This window comes from Carlito syrichta, unplaced genomic scaffold (genome assembly GCF_000164805.1).
Source record: "Carlito syrichta isolate Samal-C Ts95f unplaced genomic scaffold, Tarsius_syrichta-2.0.1 Scaffold153520, whole genome shotgun sequence".
In the NCBI taxonomy this organism is placed as follows: domain Eukaryota; kingdom Metazoa; phylum Chordata; class Mammalia; order Primates; family Tarsiidae; genus Carlito; species Carlito syrichta.
This window is the reverse complement of record NW_007097616.1, coordinates 519,470-545,188: the sequence shown is the minus strand read 5'-3', so window position 1 is coordinate 545,188 and position 25,719 is coordinate 519,470. Positions and strand designations below refer to the sequence as shown.

The 25,719-nt window shown below is 38.9% G+C and overlaps 2 protein-coding genes across 6 annotated transcripts in view; both read left to right on the top strand.

Moving 5' to 3' along the window:
* The window catches only part of ARID4B (AT-rich interaction domain 4B), a 151,414-nt gene extending 131,830 nt beyond the window's left edge, over positions 1-19,584 (top strand). For 3 of the 4 annotated variants that reach the window (XM_021708862.1, XM_008050590.2, XM_021708861.1), the window contains 5 exons: positions 5,024-6,235; positions 8,941-9,054; positions 11,430-11,645; positions 13,791-13,937; positions 17,824-19,584. In XM_021708862.1, the coding sequence (XP_021564537.1) occupies positions 5,024-6,235; positions 8,941-9,054; positions 11,430-11,645; positions 13,791-13,937; positions 17,824-17,951 (1,817 nt within the window). In that variant the 3' untranslated portion in view covers positions 17,952-19,584. Of the gene's footprint in view, positions 1-5,023; positions 6,236-8,940; positions 9,055-9,790; positions 9,947-11,429; positions 11,646-13,790; positions 13,938-17,823 lie in introns of all 4 variants that reach the window. The other variant, XR_002481498.1, reaches the window with a different exon arrangement.
* Positions 19,585-22,650: 3,066 nt separating this feature from the next.
* The window catches only part of RBM34 (RNA binding motif protein 34), a 33,106-nt gene continuing 30,037 nt past the window's right edge, over positions 22,651-25,719 (top strand). For both annotated transcript variants that reach the window (XM_021708863.1, XM_008050589.1), the window contains exons 1-3: positions 22,651-22,731; positions 22,823-22,997; positions 23,577-23,713. In XM_021708863.1, coding sequence (XP_021564538.1) covers positions 22,679-22,731; positions 22,823-22,997; positions 23,577-23,713 — 365 coding nt within the window. In that variant the 5' untranslated portion in view covers positions 22,651-22,678. The remainder of the gene's footprint in view (positions 22,732-22,822; positions 22,998-23,576; positions 23,714-25,719) is intronic.

Below are 25,719 nucleotides of genomic sequence, written 5' to 3'. Positions count from 1 at the left end.
CAGATATGTGTGTGGGACTTGTTCACTTTGAGCTTCACTGTAGGGTCATCTGGTTGGCTACTTCCTGGGGAGTTTGAAATACAGGATATTTAGTTATTTTTCTCTTGGACTAGTTGGCTTTCAGAAAGAAGATTCTTCCAGTCTCTTAAATACAGGGTAAGAGAATGGTTTCCAGTGTCCTAGGATCCAGTTGAAGAACAGAGAAAGGTGGAGTGGGAGATTCTTAGCATTTAGTATGCATTTGTTCCTGAATCCCCCTGATTTCAGCATCACGTCTGTACCTGTGCCTTTAACAGTTCTTAGCATCTCCCAGGTCAGCAGTCTTCTCTCTCATACCATTTTCAGAGAATAAACCTCTGTAAGGGCATCACCTAGCAACCAGAAGTGAGGTGGGAAATCTAGGCATCCCAGTACTTTTCAAAGTTTTCACCCAATGCTCATGCTAGGCTCCTCCTCCCCTTTTTCGTTTTCATAGGTTCTTGGTGCACCAGTTAGGTACTATGGTAAACTGGGTTGGTTCTCAACTCTGCTTACTGCTGCTGTGAGGCTTGGCTTTCTTGGGTGTCTTTCGTTCACTCATTCATTTGCTTTCTAGCTTGCAGATTCTGTTGCTTTTCTCTCCTATTTTTGTCTCCTATTCTTGTAGGCTTATAATCATTTCAGAAATTGTACTTACATTTGCAACATGTATATACATACATATACACGAAGGTAACATATATGCATATGTATATATAAAATGTCCCAAAGAAAAATACACAGTATATGTAATATATGCAATATACACACACATGTGATCTTACAAATTCTGCTTCTCCTCCCCACTTAGTGGTGTAACTTATAAATCTTTCCAAATCAGCACATCCATATCTACTGAGTAGATGTATCATAATGTATTTAATTAGCTCCTGATAAAAAGACATTTAGGTTATTTTCCATGTTTTTCTTATTAGAGACAATTCAACAGTGAGCATTATTTTATTCATTTTTTTATTTTTTATTTTAAAGACATGGGGTACAATTCAGGGTTAGGTATACAAATGTCCATTATGCAGGTACCCTTGTTGATAAAAATGTGCTCCTTCCTCCCCTGGCAGTTTCCCTCAACTGCCAATCCCACCCCTCCTACTTTTAACATTTTAAATGTTCACTTCCTATTTTCTATTTTTGTTGGTGAATTTTATTTGTGGCCACAGATCAAATTCAAGACATTTCAAATATTTCCAGTTAAATAATGATTGTTTATGAGAAGGCATATGTGTATGTATATGTATACATAAGGAAAAATTGATGCCTTTTGTGAGAACAGAACACAGACAGCTAGGATTCTATCCATTCTATCTTAGCCCAAGATGGGCTAGAAATAGAACTGGAGAGGGTGGGTGGTAGTTGGAATTCTGTGGAGAAATTGTTTGCAGAGAACAATCTTCCATATTCTGGCACTGGACATCCTCTAGAGTAAACTAGATCCCTGATGAATCACCCAGAGCTTATCATTTAATAAATCCTACAGTCATGCCAATCAAGTTTTAACAGGTCATCATCAGTCATATCTCTTAATAATCTTGGAGAACCTATAGCCTCTGTAAAACAAAAACAAACTGCAATGCAAAAGGAACAATCAAGGAAACACTTGGAATTAAAGATCTAAATTAAAATTCAATAGAGCGCTTAGGATTTAAAATTGAGAAAATCTTCCAGAATGTTTAAAAAAAAACAGCAATGGAAATTTTAGAAAAAAGATAAGTGAGCTAAAGTATTAATCTGGGATCAGGAAAAAGAGAGGGAATAGTAAAAACAGGGATGAAATTAGTAAATGACTAAAGGAGGAAACATTCCAGAACTGACAGACATGAAACTTTAAATTGAAACTGACCACTAAGTACCTGATAAATTAATGAAGAGAGAGCCATATCATAGTACATTGTTATGAAATTATAAAATACAAAGAATGAAAAAAATCATCAGAAAGGAATGAAAAGCAAAATTAGCACCTTATATAAAGGAGCGGTACTTTTTAAATTCTGAAGGAAATAATTTTCAACCTAGAATTCTATACCTTGTTAAACTCCTTTTTTTTTTTTTTTTTGAGTTGGAATCTCACTCTGTCACCCAGGCTGAAGGGCAGTGGCATGCTACTGGCCACCTCAACCTCGACCTGCTGGGCTCAAGGGATCCTTCCCCCGCAGCCTTCCAAGTAGCTGGAACTACAGGCATGTACCACCATGTCCGGCTACTTTTTTGATTTATTGTAGAGATGAGGTCTCGCCAAGTTGCCCAGGCTGGTCTCAAATCCATGGGCTCAGGCAATCTTCTCACCTCGGCCTCCCAAAGTGCTTGGATTACAGGGGTGAGCCACCACACCTGGCCCCCTTGTTAAACTCTTAATCAAATAATTAAGTTTGAGGGTAAGGACAAAGAATATTTATATCCCATGTACCTTTTTAAGGAAATTACTAGGTGATGAGCTTTAGTACAGCATGAGATAAACCAAAGAAGAGGAAGCTTTGAGAGTGACTTAACAGTGGGACTCCTCAAGAGAACGCAGTGATGAATGATTCTCAGGATGACAGCTATTAGAGCTGACTTAGAGAGCAACCAGCCTGATGGAGCAGAAAATAGGTCTCTAGGATGGACAGATTGGGTGAATAAGGGGACATTTGATACCCTGCTTGACTTACTGGCACAATTGAAAGAAATGTGAAAGACATACAAAGGAAGATATAACGTGCAGAAAAGAAAGATGGGAAACTCTTAGAAAAATAAAAGGCTATACAAGAAAGGATGTTTATCAAGTGTTCTATTTATTTCTGCAGGGGACCACATTTGCCTATACTATAATACTATATGTTAAAAACTAAGGATAACTATATAGAAAAGCTGGCAGAGGAGAGATACATGTGTTGATAGGAGAATCCTCATTGCTTATAGCAGGATAAACTTCATAAATAAATCAACAAATAGTATATTAGTATGAGAACTGTGAGAAGTAGTAGTTATAACTCTTTGGAAGCTGTACAAGATAGAAAGAGAGAAGCTTTTCCTTCTCTTGTTGGTTTTTATTATGAGTCTAAGTTTGCATATGTATATGTATTGTTTTGATACTTTAAAAAAATGTGACCAAGTGTGGTGTGACTCATGCCTGTAATTCCAGCACTTTGGGAAGCTGAGGCAGGAGGATTGCTTGAGGCCAGGAGGTTGAAACTAGCCTGAGCAACATAGCGAGACTCCATCTCTTTAAAAAAAAAAAATTAGCCAGGCATGGTGGCATGTACCTGTAATCCCAGATACTTGGGATGCTGAGGTGGAAGGATCACCTGAGCTTAAGAAGTCGAGGCTATGGTGAGCCATGATTGTACTACTGCATTCCAGCATGAGTGACAGAGTGAGACAACCCCCTCCGCCACTCAAAAAAAAAAAAAAAAAAGAATGCAGCTATGCAGGAGCCCATTGAAAAGATTATGTTGTAGTTAAGATTGTAAATTCTGGAGTCAAATTATTTATATTTAGATCTCATCTTGGCTTTTACTAGCTCTTTGGGGTAGTTTAACCTGAACTATAAAATGGGGCTAATGACAACATGTATATATTAGGGTTATTATGAATATTGAATGAGATGATCTGTGCAAAGCGTATCAAAGTATCCAGCATGTAGTAAGTTCTTAGTAAATGTTATTTTAGAATTATAAGAGGTATTTTTTTTTTAGTTGGAGTCTCACTCTGTCACCCAGACTGGAGTGCAGTGGCTGCTCCCGGCCACTGCAGCCTCTACCTGCTGGGCTCTGGCGATCCTTCCACCTCAGCCTTCCAAGTATCTGGAACTACAGGCGTGAGCTACCAGGCCCGGCTAATTTTTGATTTATTGTAGAGATGAGGTCTCGCCAAGTTGCCCAGGCGTGTCTGGAACCCGCGGGCTCAGGCAATCCACTCACCTCAGCCTCCCAAAGTGCTGGGATTACAGGCTGAGCCCGGCTAAGAAGTTTTTTTGTTTGTTTGTTTGTTTTTTGAGTTGGAGTATTTTTTTAATACTTATTGAGGGCTAGGCTGAGTGGCTCAGCCTGTAATCCCAGCGCTTTGGGAGGCTGAGGCAAGTGGATCGCCTGAGCCTGCGGGAACTTGGTGAGACCTTGTCTCTATAATAAAATTTTTAAAAAATAGCCGGGTGTGGTGGCACACGTCTGTAGTTCTAGCTACTCGGAAGGCTGACGTGAAAGGATCACTGGATCCCAGAAAGTCGATGCTGGAGTGACCATAAGCGTGCTTGCCACTGGACTCCAGCCTGGGCAAAGGAGTGAGACTCAAACTCAAAAAAAAAATCCAACTTATTGAGTTTACTAACATGAACACTGAAGAAACCTTTTATGATTGTTTTTTTAATCAGGTATCAATTACTTAAGTTCATTATATTTTATTCTTTAAAACATGATGGAAATTCATTGTTCATAAAATCTTTGAATAACCATTATTACATTGAAAAATGAAGCTGAGCCTGTAATCCCAGCTCCTTAGGAGGCTGAGGCATGAGGATCCCTTGAGCCCAGGTGTTTGAGACTTCATTTGTGCCACTGTACTCCAGCATAGGTGACAAAGTGAAACTTTGTCTCTACAAAAAGAAAAAGGAAGGCTACAGTTTTATAAGAATACAAACTTTGGAGGTAGCAATCTGGGATTGCATCCTGACTCCACTATTTCTACTTATACTAATTTGGAGAAGTTTTTTCTTTCTTATAATTCGCTTTATTGAAGTATAATTTACATAAAATAAAACTACTTTTATGTTTATAATTTAATGAGTTTTGGCAAAAGTACAGTGGTGTAACTATCACTGTGATCATAATAGAACATTTCCATCAGTGGATGAATGTCTTAACCTTTTTGAAACAATTTCTTTGCCAGTAACATGGGGATAAAAGCTAGCAACCTGGGATGGCTAAAATACAGGAGCTAATACATGAAGTGCCTGTCACTTAGAGGATATTGCTAGTGTTCTAATGCTCATCATTTTCCCCCTCTTATTTTTTAGCTTCTGAAAGCTCTGCTGAAGACAGTGAGCAGGAAGATGAGAGAAGTGCTCAGGACATTGATAATAATGGCAAGGAGGAATCTAAGACTGATCATTTGACCCACACCAGAAATGATCTTATTTCGAAAGAGGAACAGAACAGTTCATCTTTGCTAGACGAAAACAAAGTCCATGCAGATTTGGTAATATCCAAACCAGTGTCAAAATCTCCAGAAAGATTAAGAAAAGATATGGAAGGGTTATCTGAAGATACCGATTATGAAGAAGGTGAGGTTACAAAAAAGGGAAAGGATGTAAAGAAGGATACAACAGATAAATCTTCAAAGCCACAAGTAAAACGTGGTAAAAGAAGGTATGGCAATACAGAGGAATGTTTAAAAACTGGATCATCTGGCAAAAAGGAAGAGAAGGCTAAGAACAAAGAGTCACTTTGCATAGAAAACAGTAGCAACAGCTCTTCAGATGAAGATGAAGAAGAAAAATCAAAAGCAAAGATGACACCAACCAAGAAATACAACGGTTTAGAGGAAAAAAGAAAATCTCTACGGACAACTGGGTTCTATTCAGGATTTTCAGAAGTGGCAGAAAAAAGGATAAAACTTTTAAATAATTCTGATGAAAGACTTCAGAACAGCAGGGCCAAAGATCGAAAAGATGTCTGGTCAAGTATTCAGGGACAATGGCCTAAAAAAACACTGAAGGAGCTTTTTTCAGACTCTGATACTGAGGCTGCAGCCTCCCCACCGCATCCTGCCCCGGAGGAGGGGACAGCAGAGGAGTCACTACAGACTGTGGCTGAAGAGGAGAGTTGTTCACCCGGTGTAGAGCTAGAAAAGCCACTATTAGTCAGTGTTGATAGTAAACCCATTGAAGAAAAATCAGTAGAGGCCAGTGACAGAAAAGCAGAATTTCCAAGTAGTGGCAGTAATTCAGTGCTCAATACCCCTCCTACTACACCTGAATCGCCTTCATCAGTCACTGTAACAGAAGCCAGTCGGCAGCAGTCTTCTGTAACAGTATCAGAACCCCTGGCTCCAAACCAAGAAGAGGTTAGAAGCATCAAGAGTGAAACTGACAGTACAATTGAGGTGGATAGTGTTGCCGGGGAGCTCCAAGACCTCCAATCTGAAGGGAATAGCTCGCCAGCAGGCTTTGATGCGAGTGTGAGCTCCAGCAGTAGTAATCAGCCAGAACCAGAACACCCTGAAAAAGGTGAGGAGGAAAAAGTATATATTAGCTTATTTTAGCATCTTCCCTCTTAAGTTTCAAGGGTTTCACAGTATCTCTTGTTACAACATGAGGTGTTTAAGTGACATAATTGTGTGAACATGGTAAAAATGGAAATTTGAAAGTTAATTTGAATAATGAATAGTGGAATGCATATAAAAGCGTGGGAAGGCATTAATATCCTTTGCTTGAGCCATGTATGACATTTTGTTGTGGACCAGAACACATGCTGGAAATTGCACCCAGGCCCACATCCAAACCTAATTGAAAATTCATCATGTACACTGGTTGACTGTATGGCATGAGCAGCTTAAATATATCTCTGTAACATTGTTTTTGCAATTGTGATGTGCAGTTTCTCACAAACATTTTGATTTATTGACAGACCCCTCCACCCTTAACCAAATACTGTATGTAGGGGTTTGGAGCAACCAACTGTCCAGGCACTGCTTTCCTCAGACAACCGTGTCAAACTGATTTTCAAGCCTGACTAACTTGTGTGAGTTTGTAAAGGAATTTGATGCTTTCTTAGATGCATAGCTTCCAAATTGAAGGACCAATGTGTATGTTGATAACCTACAGTAATACTTTTTTGATTTTCCGTGAAGTTGTTAAAAGTGGAAATTCAAATTAGTACTTTCCAAAAGTATGAGAGCCTTTTGGTGGTGCCATAGCTATACTTCTGTCATCATTTTTCTTATAAACCACTTTGTTCAGGACTCTTTAAATCAGTATACTTTAGACAAATACTTGGCTTTGAAACACACTTTTCATTGTAAAGATAGAACACTAGGGTATGTATTTTATATAACATCAGATTTTAGTGTGCTAGCTTTAGGTTTTTTAGATAAACTTAAAAGAGATATGGTCTAGGTCAAATTTAATTCCATGTTTTCTCAGAAATCTTGACTAAAAACATTTTAAAAATAAATATACTTGCAATTAAATTGAGACTTTCCCCCCCATATTTGCATGTACAGCTACTGTTTTTATATTTTGTGCCATACTATCTCATAGAACTGAATTTTCCAGGCATGACTAGAGTAATCTTCAGAATAAGTCGTTTATCACAGATTAGGTCGGCTTTCAACGATAATATAAATTGTTTTATTATAATTCTTAAGAGGTTGTATTCTCATCATGTTCCTCATATCTTAAGATTACATTTTTTTCTTTTTTGAGTTGGAGTCTCACTGCCACTGCAGCCTGGACCTGCTGGGTTCAGGACATCATTCTGTCTTAGCCTTCCAAGTAGCTAGAATTGCAGGCACGTGCCACCATGCCCAGCTTATTTTTTGATTTATTGTAGAGACAAGTTCTCGCCAAGTTGCCAAGGCTGGTTTCGAACCCCTGAGCCTCCTAAAGTGCAGAGATTACAGGCTTGAGCCACTGCACCTGGCTTAAGATTAAAATTAACAACAAAAAAATTTAGGATATCTTGTCTGCTGATAGACTAAGTCTACACTACTTTTTAAAATTGTTCAAGGTCCACTTATGATTTTTTTTCTTCTTAATTACCCTACGTGAAAGTTTGTATTTCTTAGTATCTTAATACTTAAAACGACAATTATTTAAGATTCTGTGCTTTAATATGGTAATATCTAAGTCATTATGTTTCACTTAAATTTTTATATTAAAATAGCCTTTAGAAAAATAAGAGATATGATGCATTAAAAAACAAAACTATCTAGGAAGTTGCACACAGTTAATAGCTTGTTCCGTTTTTGTCCAGGGAAGCTGTGCTTATACACTGTTTACCATTGATAATAGGATCAAGAAACATTTTTTTTTTAAGGCAAACGTCACATAATTTTATAGAAATTTATATAATATAGCATCTGACATTGGAATCGAATGGAGATAGCACTGTACTAATCTCTGTGGGGGGGCTTATTTTATAATGTCTGAGAGACTATATGTATAATTAGAAAGCTATAGAAATAGTAAGAACCAAATGACTAGTACAGAAAAATGCTATAGTTCAGAGTAGTGATTAATCAGTGAAGCATGGAATATCAGGGAAGGTCTTAGTGATAGAAGACTTGAGCTAGTCCTTAAAGAAAAAGACATGTTTATTAATAATATTTGGGGATATTTTCCCACCAAGAAGATAAAGACATTTTTTAGAAGTATTGTGCTGGATTTGTAAATGGTAGATGTGTTAAACAACCAGTGTCCTGGGAGCTAAGTTATTCTTGAAATAAATTGGTAAAAAAAGAAACCAAGTATGTATTACGCTAAAATTTATACCACTAATATTGTATCATTTAAAAATTATATTAATATTTTATAAGACATAATGCCATTAACATTTTAATCTGTCATTAAGTCTTAATATTTTGGTTTTATTGAATCTTAACAAATTTTATTTTCAGCATATACTTGTTTTTGAATTACTAGACTCATAAACTCCCAGTACTATATTGAGAACTATTTGCATTTATATTTATATCTGATTTTTTTAGAAGGATGTGAATACTTTTTTTAAAAAACCCTGACTTTTATTACATATAAGAATTCAGCTTTAGTGATAGTTAATTAAAAATATATAGTAATTTTCATGATAATTTATATATATCTTAAAAGAATATGTAGTTTCAGAATTGTCCTGTGCTTCTAAAGTGGAATTAATTTATGCCAAGGAAATGTTTGATTTTATTTTGAGTTACTTAATTTCTTTCCCATTATAGCCTGTACAGGTCAGAAAAGAGTGAAAGATACTCAGGGAGGAGGAAGTTCATCAAAAAAGCAGAAAAGAAGCCATAAAGCAGCAGTGGTAAATAACAAGAAGAAGGGAAAAGGCAGTAAGTGTGAAACCTCTCATTTTTAAAATATAAAAATAGTAGCTGATATTTTTCACTCACTAAGAAAGTGGTATTCTGGATATGGAATAGTAAAATATTTTGATTTTTGTCTGTACCCTCAAAAAAGTCACACAGATTCTATGACACTATCTGCTTAAAAAAACAAACAAATAAACAAAAAACATGTTTTCCGATCCCAGGTAAATTCTAGGACTAGGTAAATAATACTAAGCAAGTTGGTATTATTCAGTAGTGGTGTTAATTGCTGTTGAATGATCAGATATTCTGTTTTTAAAGTAATAACCAATATAATATAGACATCATCATGTTTATTGCCTTGATGTTCCACCGTTCTTTCCACTTGCTACAAAATGTATCACATATTGTGAAATGCTTCTATTAAATATTATTTTTATTACAATTGGGATTGGTTGCTTAGTGATTCTTTAATGCAAAATCAGCATAGAAGTGAACAATCAAGATAACTTTAGAGCTGTAATTCTAACAACTTCAGTCTTTGGTACCCTAAACTGTGTGACCTGACAGCAACTACAAGCAACACTTTCACTAAGTATGTTTTAACTAAAGACTTAACTCTGACAATGACTCTGTTCATCGATCTTCAGAGGGAAAAAAAATATATATATATACTGTATTTCTTCTGAGGGCTGCACATTTTATCTCTCTTTCATAGACAAAGTAAGAAGCAGAAAAATATGTAAAGAATTTTTTTCAGGTGCCCCACACTGACCTCCTGCTGCTCTTCCAGGAGACTCCTGCCACCTCCACTGCCTGACCTTTGCTAGCAGCTGGCTTGGCTGCGCTTCAGTGCAGAAAAGGGTTATTCGGCCAGCTCCCCGAGGTTCTGCTGAGTCCATATGACTTCTAGGCGGTGAATATGGCATCCCTGGGGCCCCGGGCTGCTGTGCTCAGCAAGGCCATAAAACCCAGGCCACTGCATAGAGGGGACCAAGCCTTGGGTGGCTTAGCTGGCTGTTGTCAGGGTTCTAGAGCAGCAGTGGGGGAGCTGGGAGGGGATTCGTGTAAGGGTGTAAGATATGTATAAAGAGTGGTGGAGTACCTTTATTCCCAAAACACCACAGTGGGAGGAGTTGCTATACACCTTTACTTCTTGGAATACTTTCCAGGCTTTGAGAGCCTAACTTCTTTTTTTTCCTTTTTCTTTTTTGTGGCTACTGTTAAATGAGAAATCAATAAGTAAGAATATATGTCAAATTAGTTATCAATTATTTGGTATAACTGATAAATATTTAAAGTGTTTTTTTCTCACACTGTGATGTTTTTGTCTTTAATGCTTTACCATTTAAATGACATTTTCTAAGAGGACTCATCTTCAGTGAGTCAGTTAATATATTTGTGTAGAGATACAGTGGTTGATTGTATCCTCCTATTCTACTGATTGGGTTTCTGCCATGGTAAATCAGAATGACCTAACTATTCTCTGAGAACAGTTTAGTAAAGTGGATTAACTTTGATTGAATCTAAAGTAATATTTTGTATCCAGAAAGAGATAATCTATGGAAATACTAACTCCATCACTATTCACATGGTAAGCTGTCAAGGTTAAATATTTCCATGCTAGTACTAAATTTTCATTAGCAATAGCAGATGTAACATGTAACTACTACACAGACTTCTGAATTCTTCATAAGTACTGAATATATTTATTAGAGTGAAACTGATTATTTTAGTCATACTGTGACATTTAAGAGTTACTTAAGAATAATTTGCTGGGTATGGTGGCTCACTCTTGTAATCCCAGCACTTTAGGAGGCCAAGACAGAAGGATTGCTTGAGCCCAGAGGTTCGGGATCAGCCTGGGCAGCATAGCAAGACCTCATCTCTCCAAAAAAATAAAAACAAAAAAATTTCATTATACATGTCAAAATTTAGAATTTATTTCCAAGGAGTTCTTTACTGAATGTGATGATTACTCATCATTATTCGTTCGTGGCTACAGGAGTAGGAAAATGTTACATGTACACTATCTAAAGTATTAGAATTAAGAAGTTTCTACAATGAGTCATTGAAAAAGATGTTGTAGTCTGCTTTATATATTAACATAGTAGGATAAAAAGCCATTTAGATGATTACTGTATATTTGACAGTCTACCAAGTATCATGAAAGATTAGTATGAGTGATTTAAAAATATATATATTATTGGCAGTTCAGGTAAGAAGAGTTTTTTGTTTTGTTTTCCTAAGATGCTATTGCATTTGTATGTAATTTTTTAGGTTTAAAGGCAGGTTGTTTTCTGTAGTAGTAAACTCATATTATTAATGTAAAATTACTTAAACTTGTGACAGATTTATTGTTACATTTTTGTTTATTCATGCTTTTCTTTTCCTTTTAGCAAACAGTAGTGATAGTGAAGAACTTTCAGCAGGTGAAAGTGTAACTAAAAGTCAGCCAGTCAAATCAGTTTCCACTGGAATGAAGTCTCATAATACCAAATCTCCTGCAAGGACACAGTCTCCAGGAAAATGTGGAAAGAATGGTGATAAGGATCCTGATCTCAAGGAACCCAGTAATCGATTACCCAAAGTTTACAAATGGAGTTTTCAGATGTGTAAGTGACATATATTAAATTGACAACTAAGCAGAAAAACTTCATCCTAGTAATTCTTGATGACAGTGCTCTGAAAAAGAGCCTATACCAGACTTAAGAGACATACTAAGCAACTGCAGTGTATAGACCTTCTTTGGATCCTGATTTGAATAAATACATTGCTAGAAGAAAAAAAAAATTTTTTTTTTTGAGTTGGAGTCTCACTCTGTTGCCCAGGCTGGAGTACAGTGGCACACTCACAGCCACCCCAGTGTCGACCTCCAGGGCACCAGTGATACTTCTGCCTCAGCCTTCCAAGTAGTTGGAGCTACGGGTGTGCACTACCAGACCTGGCTAAATTTTTTTGATTTATTGTAGAGACGAGGTCTCGCCAAGTTGCCCAGGCTGGTCACAAACCTACCAAGCTCAGGTAATCACTTGCCTCGGCCTCCCAAAGTGCTGGGATTACAGACTGAACCACAGAGCCTGGCCAAGAAAAATTTTAAGGCAATGGAGGCAAATGCCAACACTGACTACATATTTCTGATATGTTGGGAATCTGGTATTAGGGATGAGGAGTAGATAGAGATACAGATGAGACAAGATTTGCCATAAATTAATGATTCCTGAAACCGGATGATGAGTACATGGGCTTCACTATACTTCTCTTTTTTTTTTTTTTTTTTGAGTTGGAGTCTCACTCTATCGCCCAGACTGGAGTGCAGTGGCCACTCCCGACCACCGCAGCCTCGACCTGCTGGGCTCTGGCGATCCTTCTGCCTCAGCCTTCCAAGTAGCTGGAACTACAGGCGCGCGCTACCATGCCTGGCTAATTTTTTTGATTTTTATTGTAGAGATGAGGTCTCGCCAAGTTGCCCAGGCGGGTCTCGAACCCGCGGGCTCAGGCAATCCACTCACCTCGGCCTCCAAAAGCGCAGGATTACAGGCTGAGCCACTGAGCCCAGCCTATTTTTTTTTAATATGTGAGAAATCTCCATATTAAAAAAAATTTTTAAGGCTACACCAGAGTTTCTCACACAGGGAGTACCTCAAGTATTCTTAGGAGATTCAAAGTTGTTTTAGAGCTTTTGAAATTTTTCTTCCAATTCAGAAGTTATACACACTCCTTAAAAAGGAACAAAGAGAAGACAGAAGAGAAAAATTTATCCACAATCTGCTGCTCAAAAAATGTACATAATTTTAACAATTTGCTGTCTTTCCAGAAAGTCTTATTTCTAAGTATGATTTTTGAATGATACACTGTGGTGATACTATATATGAATATAGTTTAGCATACATATTTAGATCATAAGGTCTTTAATTCTGTACATTTTCATTTATTTTATTTTATTTTTTTTATTTTTTATTATTTTTTTTGAGTTGGAGTCTCACTCTGTTGTCCAGACGGGAGTGCAGTGGCTGCTCCCGGCCACCGCAGCCTCGACCTGCTGGGCTCCGGCGATCCTTCCACCTCAGCCTTCCGAGTGGCCGGAATTACAGGAATGCGCTACCACGCCTGGCTGATTTTTTGATTTATTGTAGAGATGAGGTCTCACCTGCCCAGGTGTGTCACGAACCCGCAAGCTCAGGCAGTCCACTCACCTCAGCCTCCCAAAGGCACGGGATTACAGGCTGAGCCACTGAGCCCGGCCATATTCATTTATTTAATAAATACTGTGCATTTATTATGTGCCAGGCATTGTTCTAGGATAGGGAAAAAACTTGGAAAACAAATATCTAAAAGTCTTAGCATTTAGTGTATCTGCCTTGACTTTATTCTACAACCACATTCTATGTTCTCTCTTTTATATATTAAAATTTTTTTCACCGGGCGTGGTGGCTTACGCCTGTAATCCCTGCACTTTGGGAGGCTGAGGTAAGAGGATTGCCTGAGTCCATGGGTTCAAGACAAGCCTGGGCAAATTGGTGAGACCTCATCTCTACAGTAAATAAAAAAATTAGCCGGGCGTGGTACTGTGCGCCTGTAGTTCCAGCTACTTGGAAGGCTGAGACAAAACGATCACCTGAGCCCAGCAGGTCAAGGCTGCGGTGACTGGGAGCATGCCACTGCCCTCCAGCCTGGATGACAGAGTGAGACTCCTACTCAAAAAAAAAAAAAGGTTTTTTTAAAAAAAATACATATTAATGAAGGTTTTAAATTCACAGCGGACCTGGAAAATATGACAAGTGCTGAACGCATCACAATTCTTCAAGACAAACTGCAAGAAATCAGAAAACATTACCTGTCATTAAAATCTGAAGTAGCTTCCATTGATCGGAGAAGAAAGCGTTTAAAGAAGAAAGAGAGAGAAAGTAAGTATTTTTACTTTATTGATTGATTGATTTTGATTTGGAGTCTCCCTTGGTCACCCAGGCTGGGGTAAGCGAGCTTTTAGAAATAGAGTTAAGAAAACAGAATTAGCAGGACTTGAGGCAAAGTAACTCCAAGGGGAGAGGAAGGAGAAAAACCAGGAAAGGACAGCCAAGACGAGAAAGTATTTGAGAAAGAGGAGCGTGATCAGCCGTGTGGAATGCTGCGGAAAAGCCAGGGAAACAGTCTGTGGGCTTGATAGTGTAAGGATCATGGGATTATGGCCCTTTCAAGGGCGTTTTCAGTGAGCCACGGGATAGAATCTGAATTGCAGCTGGCCGAGGATGGAGAAAGAGGTGAGAGCAGAGATGGTGACCCTAGGGAAATCTTGCGTTTTGTCACAATGGGGAACAGAGAAATGGGACAATAGAATTGGAGGGAGGGAGACAGTAAGCTTGTGCTTCTGCCTTCCTATCCCTTTTCTTTTGCCAATTGTTACTGATCTCTGAAGTACTTTGATTTTCATTTTCTTTTTTGAGTTGGAGTCTCATTCTGTCACCCAGGCTGGAGTGGCAGTCTTGATCTGCTGGGCTCAAGCAATTCTTCTGTCTCAGCCTTCCAAATAACTAGGACTACTTCTCTCTTCTGTTGTCATGATATTCTTTGTCTCTCCACCTTAAATACCTAGGCTTTTTGATTTGGGTGTGGATGAAAGTCTATCTGAATTATATAGAGTATTTGAAAACAAATTAAGCTGGGCTCCGGTGGCTCAGCCTGTAATCCTGTGCCTTGGGAGGCTGAGGTGAGTGGATTGCTTGAGCCCTCGGGTTTGAGACCCGCCTGGACAACTTGGTGAGACCTCATCTCTACAATAAATCAAAAAATTAGCCGGGTGTGGTAGCGTGCGCCTGTAGTTCCAGCTACTTGGAAGGCTGAGGTGGAAGGATCGCCGGAGCCCAGCAGGTCGAGCCTGCGGTGGCCAGGAGCGGCCACTGGTACTTCAGTCTGGGTGACTGAGTGGGACTCCAACTTAAAAAAAAAGAAAAATTAAATGTTTATATAATACATGTAACATAGAAAGTAGCTACAGAAAGCATCTATCAAAGGAAGAGAATCTGAGTGGTATCGTGTAACCATGCTAAAATAATTTGCCATCAATTAGTTATCATGGTGACTATTTAAATAGTTTTTCTAGAGTTCCTCACTCTTAGGTAATCAAAGCCTTTTTATATAGGAATTTTCTGTGTAATAAAACGTCTGTCCAGAAACTTCTTCAAAACAGTGTTTTGAAGATATGGTCACCACCCATTTTCTATAATGAATGAGTCTGCTAACTAGATGCTTTCTCTGGGGAGTTAACATTATTAATAAAAGTCAATTTCTAAATACCATTAAAAAAATCAATAGAAAAGTGCTTACCCTGGTTACCAAAGAAATGTAATCAAATAAGGTATTATTCTTACAAGAAGAAAATTATAACTAAAACTAATTCTGAGAAAGGAATAGTGAAATTTATATCTTTATGCATTGCTGGAAGCACTGGCACATTGAAAATAATTTTGACTATATGTTTGAAGAACTAGATAATTCCAGTTCTAAGAATAGGTCGCAAGGAAAAATATGTAGCCACAAAAGAAGTTTATTACATTGATATTTATAGTCATTGTATTTTATGATGATTGATAAAAATTAAATGGTTTGTGATCAAGTTTATGAAAATTGGACATTTAAAATTTTATTTACAATTTGCAAAATATTCATTGCATTGGTGGTAACAGCAAAACTAGAAATAAACAAGTTATGATTTTTTTTTTTTTTTTTGAGTTGGAGCCTCACTCTGTCATCCAGACTGGAGTGCAGTGGCCGCTCCCGGCCACCGCAGCCTCGACCTGCTGGGCTCTGGCGATCCTTCCGCCTCAGCCTTCCGAGTAGCTGGAACTACAGGCGCGCGCTACCATGCCCAGCTAGTTTTTTTATTTTATTTTGTTATTTTCTTATTATTTTTCTGAGTTGGAGTCTCACTCTGTCGCCCAGACTGGAGTGCAGTGGCCGCTCCCGGCCACCGCAGCCTCGACCTGCTGGGCTCCGGCGATCCTTCCACCTCAGCCTTCCAAGTAGCTGGGACTACAGGCGCACGCTACCTCGCCCGGCTCATTTTGATTTATTGTAGAGATGAGGTCTTGCCAAGTTGCCCAGGCGGGTCTCGAACCTGCAGGCTCAGACAGTCCACTCACCTCGGCCTCCCAAAGTGCTGGGATTACAGGCTGAGCCACCAAGCCCGGCCGATTTTTTGATTTATTGTAGAGATGAGGTCTCGCCAAGTTGCCCAGGCATGTCTCGAACCCGCGGGCTCAGGCAATCCACTCACCTCAGCCTCCCAAGGCACGGGATTACAGGCTGAGCCACCGAGCCCGGCTAAGTTATTGTTTATACATATAATGGAATATTACTCAACTTTAAAAAGAAAGATTTCATATGTACTGATATAATCTCTTAAGTTAAAAAAATTGAGTCAGACACTTATACTGTGCTTGCAATTATGTTTTAAAAAATGTTTTTATATCTCCATGCTTTAAATTTGTATATAATATCTCTAGATTCTAAAGATAATATTCTTCTAGAATAGGGGTTACAAACATTTTCTTTAAGGAAACAGTAAATATTTTAGGTTTTTTGGACTATACGGTTTCTGTAGAAACTACTCAGCTCTGTCATGGTGGGTGTGAAATTTCCCATAGGGAATATATAAACAAATGGGCATGGCTGTGTTCCAATACAATTTTCTTTACAAAAAACAAATGAGCCAGATTTGACCCTGGAGCAATTAATTTTCCAGTCTTCTAGAGTTTTAAAGAATATGAAATAACTGATAACAGTGGGGAGGGTAATTTGGAGGGTCCTGGATGAGAGGGACATTTACTTTTCTACCTTGTACCCCCGTACTAAATGAATTTTTTTAACTTGTGCATGTATTCCTTAAAAATATTCTTTTTTGAACACTAATGTATAGGAATGAGAGAATTTCCCTGAGAACAATAACATGTCATTTGCTTTGAAAACCTAGTAGAGGAGAATGCAGTAGTTGAGTTATGGACCCCTTTGTTCCAACTTTGACAAGTAATTTGCCTCCCATGTCATCACCATTTAATTGTATAAGAAAACTCCAAGCCGGGTTCAGTGGCTCAGCCTGTAATCCCTCGCTTTGGGAGGCTGAGGTGAGTGGATTGCCTGAGCCTGCGGGTTCGAGACCCGCCAGGGTAAGTTGGTGAGACCTCATCTCTACAATAAATCAAAAATTATCCAGGCATGGTAGCGCGTGCCTGTTGTTCCAGCTACTTGGAAGGCTGAGGCAGAAGGATCGCCAGAGCCCAGGAGGTCAAGGCTGCGGTGGCCTGGAGTGGCCACTGCCCTCCAGTCTGGGCAACAGTGTGAGACCCCAACTCAAAAAAAATACATAAATAAAAATAAGAAAACTCCAAATGCAGAAAGATTGGAGGAATTAGGAGCGAGGAAGATTTTTGGACGATTACAGATTTTTCGTATTTGATTCAAAGTGGCAGTTAAACGTTTTACTGTTACAGAAAGTGTATTCTATATTTTATTTCCATGTCATGGTCACAGTTTTTTCCTCACTTTGACTCATGCAGGAGTTTTTCCTGGTCTTTTATTATTATTATTTTTTAAACTTCTCCTGTAGTTGAGCAGTCTAGCTACTTGAGCTACATTCTTTTCCTTTCTTTACTTCATGGTACTATGAGAATTGACCACTGTAGTTGTAAACTAAATGATTTTGGAGAATACAGCAGAATTTTAGTTCAGAGGACTGGTGTTTTCTTTCCATTGTTAGACATACTTTTTATTAAGTTCTTGATTTGGTCTTTTCTTTAGGTGCTGCTACATCCTCCTCCTCTTCTTCACCTTCATCTAGTTCCATAACAGCTGCTGTTATGCTAACATTAGCCGAACCATCAATGTCCAGCGCATCACAAAATGGAATGTCAGTTGAGTGCAGGTGACAGCAGGACTTGCTAAAGCACTTTGCACTTAATGGCTGTTAAGGGCCACGTCTTTTTTTATACTGCACAGTGGCACAAAAAAAAAAAATCAGACAAGCACTATTTTATATTTAAAAATTGTTTCTTGACAAGCTGACTTGGCACTTAAGTGCACTTTTTTACGAAGAAAAAGTACAATGAACTGCTTTTCCTCAAGCAATAATTGTTTCCAACTTGTCTGGGAATTGTGTGTCTGGTAACTTGAAGGCCTTCCACTGTGGCAAATGGAGGCTTTTCACTGCCTGTAGAGTCAATACAGTAAGCATAGTTATGGGGTGGGCCAGAACATGGAAAGATAACTTACTGTATATGTATTCCCTTGTATTTTGTTAAAGCTGGAACATTTGATATTTTTCCATTTATTTATGAAAAATATGAACCTATTTTCATTTGTACAAGCTAATTGTTTTTTAAAGCAAGTCACCTTATGGTGGCTTTAATTGTATAAGTCAAGCACATGTAATAAATTCAAAACCTGCAGTTAACAGGATGTTAGACATCAGTCCTGGTAACCAAATATTAAAGAATCTCTTTAAAAAAGACTGAACTTGTTTACAGGTTTGAATTAGGCTAAAAGGTCTTGCTGTGGCTTTTCATGCCCCTTCAAATTGGAAAGGAACTACTGTACTTTGCCATTTTTCTATAAATCAGTATTTTTTTTTAATTTTGATATAATACATTGTGTGAAAAAAGAAAATGGCTAATAAACTGTATTAAATCTTAAACAATGTATAAAGATTGTACTTAGCCAGTTCAAAGTGTATATTTATTCATAATGAATTATAACAGTTATATTTTTGTGTTTTCTTGTAAATGTTTCTTTTCCCTTAAATACAGATAATTCATTTGTATTGCTTATTTTATTATGAGCTACAACAAAAGGACTTCAGGAACAAGTAATGTATTGGTATGGTGTAAGGTTGTTGATATGAACTGTCTCAAAAGGATGGTTGTTATTTTAAATATAAATAGCTAATTGGGGTGGTCTATAAAACTAAATGCCTTGTATAAAATCCAAAATGAACGCAAAATTGTTTTCACTTGTATTGACTTTATGTTGTAAGATTCCAATCTCTGTTCTGTTTGGCACTTGTATTTAATTCTTCACCTTTGTAAGACATTTGTATATTGCGGATGTGTTCATTCAAGCTATTTAATACCTGGCACTGTTAATACACAGTACTTTACTGTACAGACTGTTTTACTGTTTTAATTGTAGTTCTGTGTACTTTCTTTGGATGGGACTGGCATGTTTTATTTGTTTTCTGGCAATACGACATGTGAGAATTTCAAAGCGTTTTGTTGTAGATGCTAACGTGTCAGAATCCTTTACATTCAACTTTTCTAAGAAAAGCATTTTCAGTCTTGTAGTGTGTGCTTACAGTAACTAATTTTGTTGAAAATGGTTTCAAGTTATTCAAATTTGTACAGGACTGTAAAGATTTGTTGACAGCAAAATGTTGAAGAAAAAGCTTATAGAATAAAAGCTATAAAGTATATATTAGGATCTGCAAACAATGAAGAATTATGTAATATATTGTACAAATGTAAGCAAAGGCTCTGAAATAAAATGCCATAGTTTGTGAATCCTTGATTTTGTTTCTACAAGATTAAGTAACTTTAGTTCATTTCTGTATGTGATGACTGACTGGAACATATATATCCAGCGTGTATTAATTATCATAAGGGGTTAACTGGTACCAAAAAAAGGGAAAATATTCTGTCTATAAAAATTAAGTCATTAGCCAGATAAGTAATTTGTTAGGCAGTCTTTTATCTTTGCATACACTATTTTTCTTGAGTCTGAATTTAAATATTTTTCTTTTGATTTGGAAGTTTGTCCAAAGAAGAAAGTCAATTAAAATTTTTATTTTTTTTAACACTTGAAACCATTACTGGCAGCTTTTTTTTCCTTTTTATTTTAATTCAGTTGGACCCTGGTGGTTCTCTTATAGTTTAGTGTGCTCTATTTTCTTGCACATTGGAATCAATTGGGCATTATTAAAATTATAGTCAGTATCAGACCCCACCCCCAAAGAGTTGTATTTAACTGATCTGGGGTGGTACCTGGATGTTGATGTTTTTTTAAAGGTCTTCAGTGATCATAATATGCATCTTAGTTGAGAAACACTCTTTTGCCCCAAACCTTTAAAAATCAGTAATCTAGCTTTTTGGACTCATTTACTGGACTTTCCACCAAAAGAAAATTTTTTTCTTTAAAACAACAGAAGAAGAGGATAAGCTTCATTAAGGCCTAAAATGCTCAAGTATGTATTTTTTCAAGCTTCTTTGATATGACCCTTTATTTTCACAAAAATTAGCTTAACTTTTAAGGGATGAGTTTTAAATCTGTAGAACAGTGCTTCCCAAAATTAGTTCATAGAATACTGGTCCTCGGAAATGCTCTGGGAATTTACTATCAAATATATTTTGGAAATGCTATATATAGCATATTCCCTCAGAGAGTCACAGGGTTTGCATATTAAAAACTTTAAGACTGTGAAGAGACACCTGGCTAAATAACTTCCTGTACCCTACTGTTTTCAATCTTACTTAATCACGAAACCCTGTTTTTCAAGGAGTTCTTAATATCACCTGCTGGCTGTCATAGAAACAGTGTTCTATAGGGGCATGATTCAACTTTTGTTGGAGTTGAGGTTAAGTATTCAACTGTCTCCAACCACAGCCTCTTTCACACCATTTCCCTCTCTAAATATGTACTATCATTCTTTAGGAGTCCATTTTCCCACCTTTCTTTCCTAACTTTAACCTGTATTTAGACACATATTTGGGGATATTTGGCTAACGTCGTGGAAGGGGTTATACATGTATAAGATGTGATCTTCCAGAGGCAGTTTCATGGTTTAATTGTAGAAGTAATATAAGATGATAAATCGTACAGTCAGGGAAAACAAGTGTGTGAAAGTTTAGAGAAGGCAGTGTATAAGCATACAAGAGTCTCAATTATCAATTGTAACATGAAGGAGACGCAAACTTTTGTTAAAAAAAAAACTTAGACAAATTAAACTTTAATTGAGCAAAGAATGATTCATGAGCTGGGCAGCCGTCCCCCCCACCCCAGTCAGAATGGGTTCATAGCAACTGCTGCTGCTGTATGGTCGGAGAGGATTTATGGACAGAAAATGGAAGATACAGTAACAGCTGAATTGGTTGCAGCTGGCATTTGCCTAATTTGAAGAAATTTGAACAGCTGGCCACCTTGAATGAGCAAAATCAACATCTAAGGGGGGATTCCCCCTGGAAATTGGCCCGTTGGCTAGAGTGGAGGGAAGAGTCTGGGTGGCCAGACAGGAGGAGGTTACAGTGCTGCAGATCGGGTGTGATTCCTGCAATAATGTTGAGGGAGAATGGGGAAGAAGTGAGCCTGGGACACAATCTGAGGAAAAGGGATAGAATTTGTTCACTGGACTGTATAGGAGAGATGCCTGAGTTGCATCTCATGCATGCATGGATAGATTTTTTCTAATCTTTGTGAAATACCAGAGAGTCATTATGGGAAACTAAAATAAGGGACTCAGTAATCAAAACCAGAGACAGGCAACTGAATGTTGTGGGGTTTTTTTCATGTATTTATCTGATGAGGGCAATAAAATGTATTTCTGGTGAGCTTGTGCTAAGCAGCTTTTAAAAAGCAAGGCTGTTCCCAAAAGATTCAAAGTCTAAACTCTATTTTACCACCCAAACTACTGAATTCAGTGGCTTATTTAGTAATCTTTTATTACGTGTCAGTATTACAATGATTCATTAGGCACAAAGTATACAGCATACAGAATGAATGACTTATCCTTACATCTAAGGAGACTGTAAATAAAACTCATGCAAAAAACCATTTCAGAAAGTGCGATGGAGACTTGGAAAAATCTCTCTTTTGCAAACAGCAGGGAAATTTTCCTAAGTGAGCTCATACTTACTGAGCAGGGCCTTGAAGCACGGTACCATGTTGCAGAAGGGGAGCACGGAGAGCGCAGTGGTGGGGTCAGGAATTAGCAGGCGCCGAGGCCGCGCAACGAAGCCGGCTGGAATGTAAAGATGGGGAGGGACGTGAGACTGGGAAGGCAGGTTGAGAGAACGGCCGCAAGAGTCTTGAGTACCAAGCGTCTACTTTCCCTGGTAAGGTAGCAGGGCAGCACGAAAATCTTTGGGACCGTTGATTGACTGTTGGAGCTTTTGGTTTCCAACTATGTTTTTAACTTTATTTTGAGGTAATGGCAATTTCAGAAAAAGTTGCCAGAAGAGTTCAAAGAACTGTACACTCTTCACACCGACCGACCAGTTGTAAATTCTTAGCGCCATAAACCCCTGCAACCTCATTTCTTGCCAAAACTCCCTACTGCCTCTTCAACAACTGAGGGTTCGTTCGCGTTTGTCCCTCTGCTTGGATGGATACCCGGCTCCCGGTGGGACTAATTCGGATCCATACTTCAAGTCTCCGCTGCTCTTGGATGACTTACTTCACTCCGAAGACCAGGTGTCTTAGAAACAGGGCGAGGCCAGCCAGCCGCCTGCAACGAACCGGCCACCACCCCCGCCGCCGGGCGCCTCCCGCCAGCCCCCGCGCGGCCGGAGACAGCTCGGGGCGGAAATGGCGTCGCCGGGGAGCGGAAGTAGCCAGAACCCGGAAGTGCGGGCTCACGTGTTGCTGCAGCCTCGGAGGCCTCGGAACGGGAATGTCTTTGGAAGGGAAGAACAAACGGAAGAAAAAGAAAAGTGCCGAGCCGGGGTGAGTGGCGCGCGCGGCATGTGTACTTTCGCGCGGGCTGGCGAAGCGGTGGGGCGTGGCACGTGGCTGAGTTTCTGTCGTGCTTCTCCAGAGAGAACCGAGGCGCCGGCGTTCGCGGGCGTCTGACTGAAGACTACCTGATTGGACAAGTCGCCAATAGCTTGTGCCACGGCAAGCGGCCCTTGGGAGGCAGCGCCGGTCGGCTGGCGTCCCTCTTCGGCTCTTCTGAGTCGCAGGTTCAACCCGTGTACGTGCCCGTGCCGAAAGTAAGTCTGTCCTGAATGTCCCGTTAGAACGGCGGTAAAGCAAGCTTCTTACCACGCAGAACATGACTTCTAAAAAGGGGGCAGGTAGGATTCATCTTAAGTAGCCTTTCGTCACTCTGTGTACCAGTGAGAGAGAGGAGATGCTAGTGTAGAGAAACCGCTCAACGATTGCTTAGAGTCAAACTTGAAAAAGAATGGGGTGTCCTGCCGGGCGCGGTGGCTCGAGCCTGTGATCCTAGCACTTTGGGAGGCCGAGGCGAGAGGGTTGCCTGAGACCAGGGCCTCGAGACCAGCCTGGGCAACATGGTGAGACCTTGTCTCTACAATAAATCAAAAAATTGCCAGGCGTGGTGGCACGCGTCTGTAGTTCCATCTACTTGGAAGGCTGAGGTGGAAGGATCGCCTGAGCCCAGCCGGTCCAGGCTGCACTGCAGCGACAGAGTGAAACTCCAACACACACACACACACACACACACACACACGAAAAAGGATGAGGTTTCACACACACACACACACACACACACACACACACGTAAGAAAAAGGATGAGGTTTCAAGCAAAATTTCAAACTTTTAAAAGGAAACCACCAACAAAAGGAAACGGGATGACGAGGAAGAGAGTACATCCCAGATTCAAAGACCACTTTTGCAAGAATCTGCAAAAACAGTGAAAGCGAAGAAGACACATTCTGATGCAGAAAAAAAGTTGGCAAACAGGTTGGTAAGATTCTGTTTGATGTTAAAGAAATTAAAATTCCTATACCTTTAATGTTTGTGTTAATTTTTTTTCTCATTTAATCCTTCTAAATTGTTTCTTTCAAAAATTTTATTATAGGACGTCTCATACATATACAAAAGTTGAAAAGGATCAGGAACTCCACGTACCCAGCACCAACAATTCTTAATACTTGGCCAACCTTGTTTTATCTTTCCCCTACTCATATACCCCTCATTATTTGAAAGAAAACCAAAGACTTATGTATCATCTATAAATATCTCAGCGTGTGTATGAAAGATGAGTTTCGTTTTCTTAAACTTGTTCAGAGACCACATTTGCCCTATTAACTTAAATTTTTTTTACAGTGTTGTTTGAATCAGGATCCAAATAGTGGAACCATCACACATTCCTAGTTAACTTTCTTTATTCCTCTCTTCTTTGCCACTCTCCTTAAGCCCCTTACAGTCTCTTTTCTTTTCGCTCTTGTCCTTTTACAGCTGAAGACCTTTTTACCTATTTTGAGAGCTATTAATCAATCATAGTTGTGAACTACTTCTACTTTTTGTTCTCCTGATTAAACTTAATGGATCTATGCCCATCAGAGAAAGGTATCTTCCTTGTCGAAGATTAACTCAACCACCTGTGTGCTTGTTGTACATACCACATACTTGTTCTTTTCCTCTTTTTTAATCATGCCAGTAGATCCATCCATTTTCTTTTCTTTTTTTCTTTTTTTTTGAGTCGGAGTCTCACTGTCGCCTAGGCTGGAGTGTAGTGGCACACTCACGGCCACCACAGTCTCGACCTGCTGGGCTTGGGGGATCCTTCTGCCTCAGTCTCACAAGTGGTGGGAACCACAGACGTACGCCCTCATGCCTGGCTAATTTTTTGATTTATTGTTGAGACAAGGTCTCACCAAGGTGCCCAGGCTGGTCTCGAGTCCCTGAATTCAGGCGATTCTCTCGCCTCTACCTCCCAAAGTGCTGCGATTACAGGCATGAGCAACTGTTCCCTGCCTTTTGCTCTTACATTCTGTATCCATCTTTCCAATGTTTAATCATGCTCAAGGTTCTCATCTTGAAAAAAGACATCCAAAACGATTTGCAATTGTGTCTATTGCTACCATTCCTTGAATCCTTTTTTGCCCTTCACAATCAAGCTTTTAGAAAAAACTAATCTATGCTTGTACTCTCTCCCTTTTCTTAATCTATTTACCCTTCCATGCACTTGCAGTCTGATGATGGTGTTTTTTTTTAATTTTTTTTTTAATTTTTGCCTTGATCATGCCTTTGAAACCCTTTTTTAGCAAGGCCATCTTGATTCCATTGCCATCTTGGGCAGTATAGCCTTTGTCTTATGAATCCTCTCTTATATTTCACATGGCTACTTTTCCTATTGAAACTACTGTATTCTCTGAGAACAGTCTTTGTGATTCTCCTCCTCTTGTTTATTCTTTCTCAGTGTTGGTGTCTTCTGAGTACTCTTTAAAAAAAAAAAAATTTAGAGACAGTGTCTCATTCTGTTGCCCAGGCTTATTTCAAATTCCTGGCCTAAAGTGATGGGATTACAGGCATAAGCTACTGTGCCAAGCTCCTGAGTACTTTTTGAATGTTGATTTTCCTTAGGGTTCTTGTTTTAAGTCATCTTCTCATGACCTTTTTCACCTTTTATTTTGGGCAGTATTTGTACCTACTCTGATCTCCTGCTCTCTAGACCTAGCTATTTGCCTACTGGCAACTGCACCTGTATTTTCCATATGCATCTCAAGTTAAGAGTGCTTCAGGATGAGCTTATCATGCTCATCAAACCTGTTGCATTGCATTAATGGTACCAGTAACCTTCTAGTTGCCTTAGTCACTGACTCTGGAGTCACCCTGTATCCTTTCCTCTCCCTGCATAACTAATCAGTTGCCAAGTCTTGATGCTGTTTTTTTATTTTTTATTTCTAATTTTTCTTTTTTTGAGTTGGAGTCTCACTCTGTCACCCAAACTGGAGTGCAGTGGC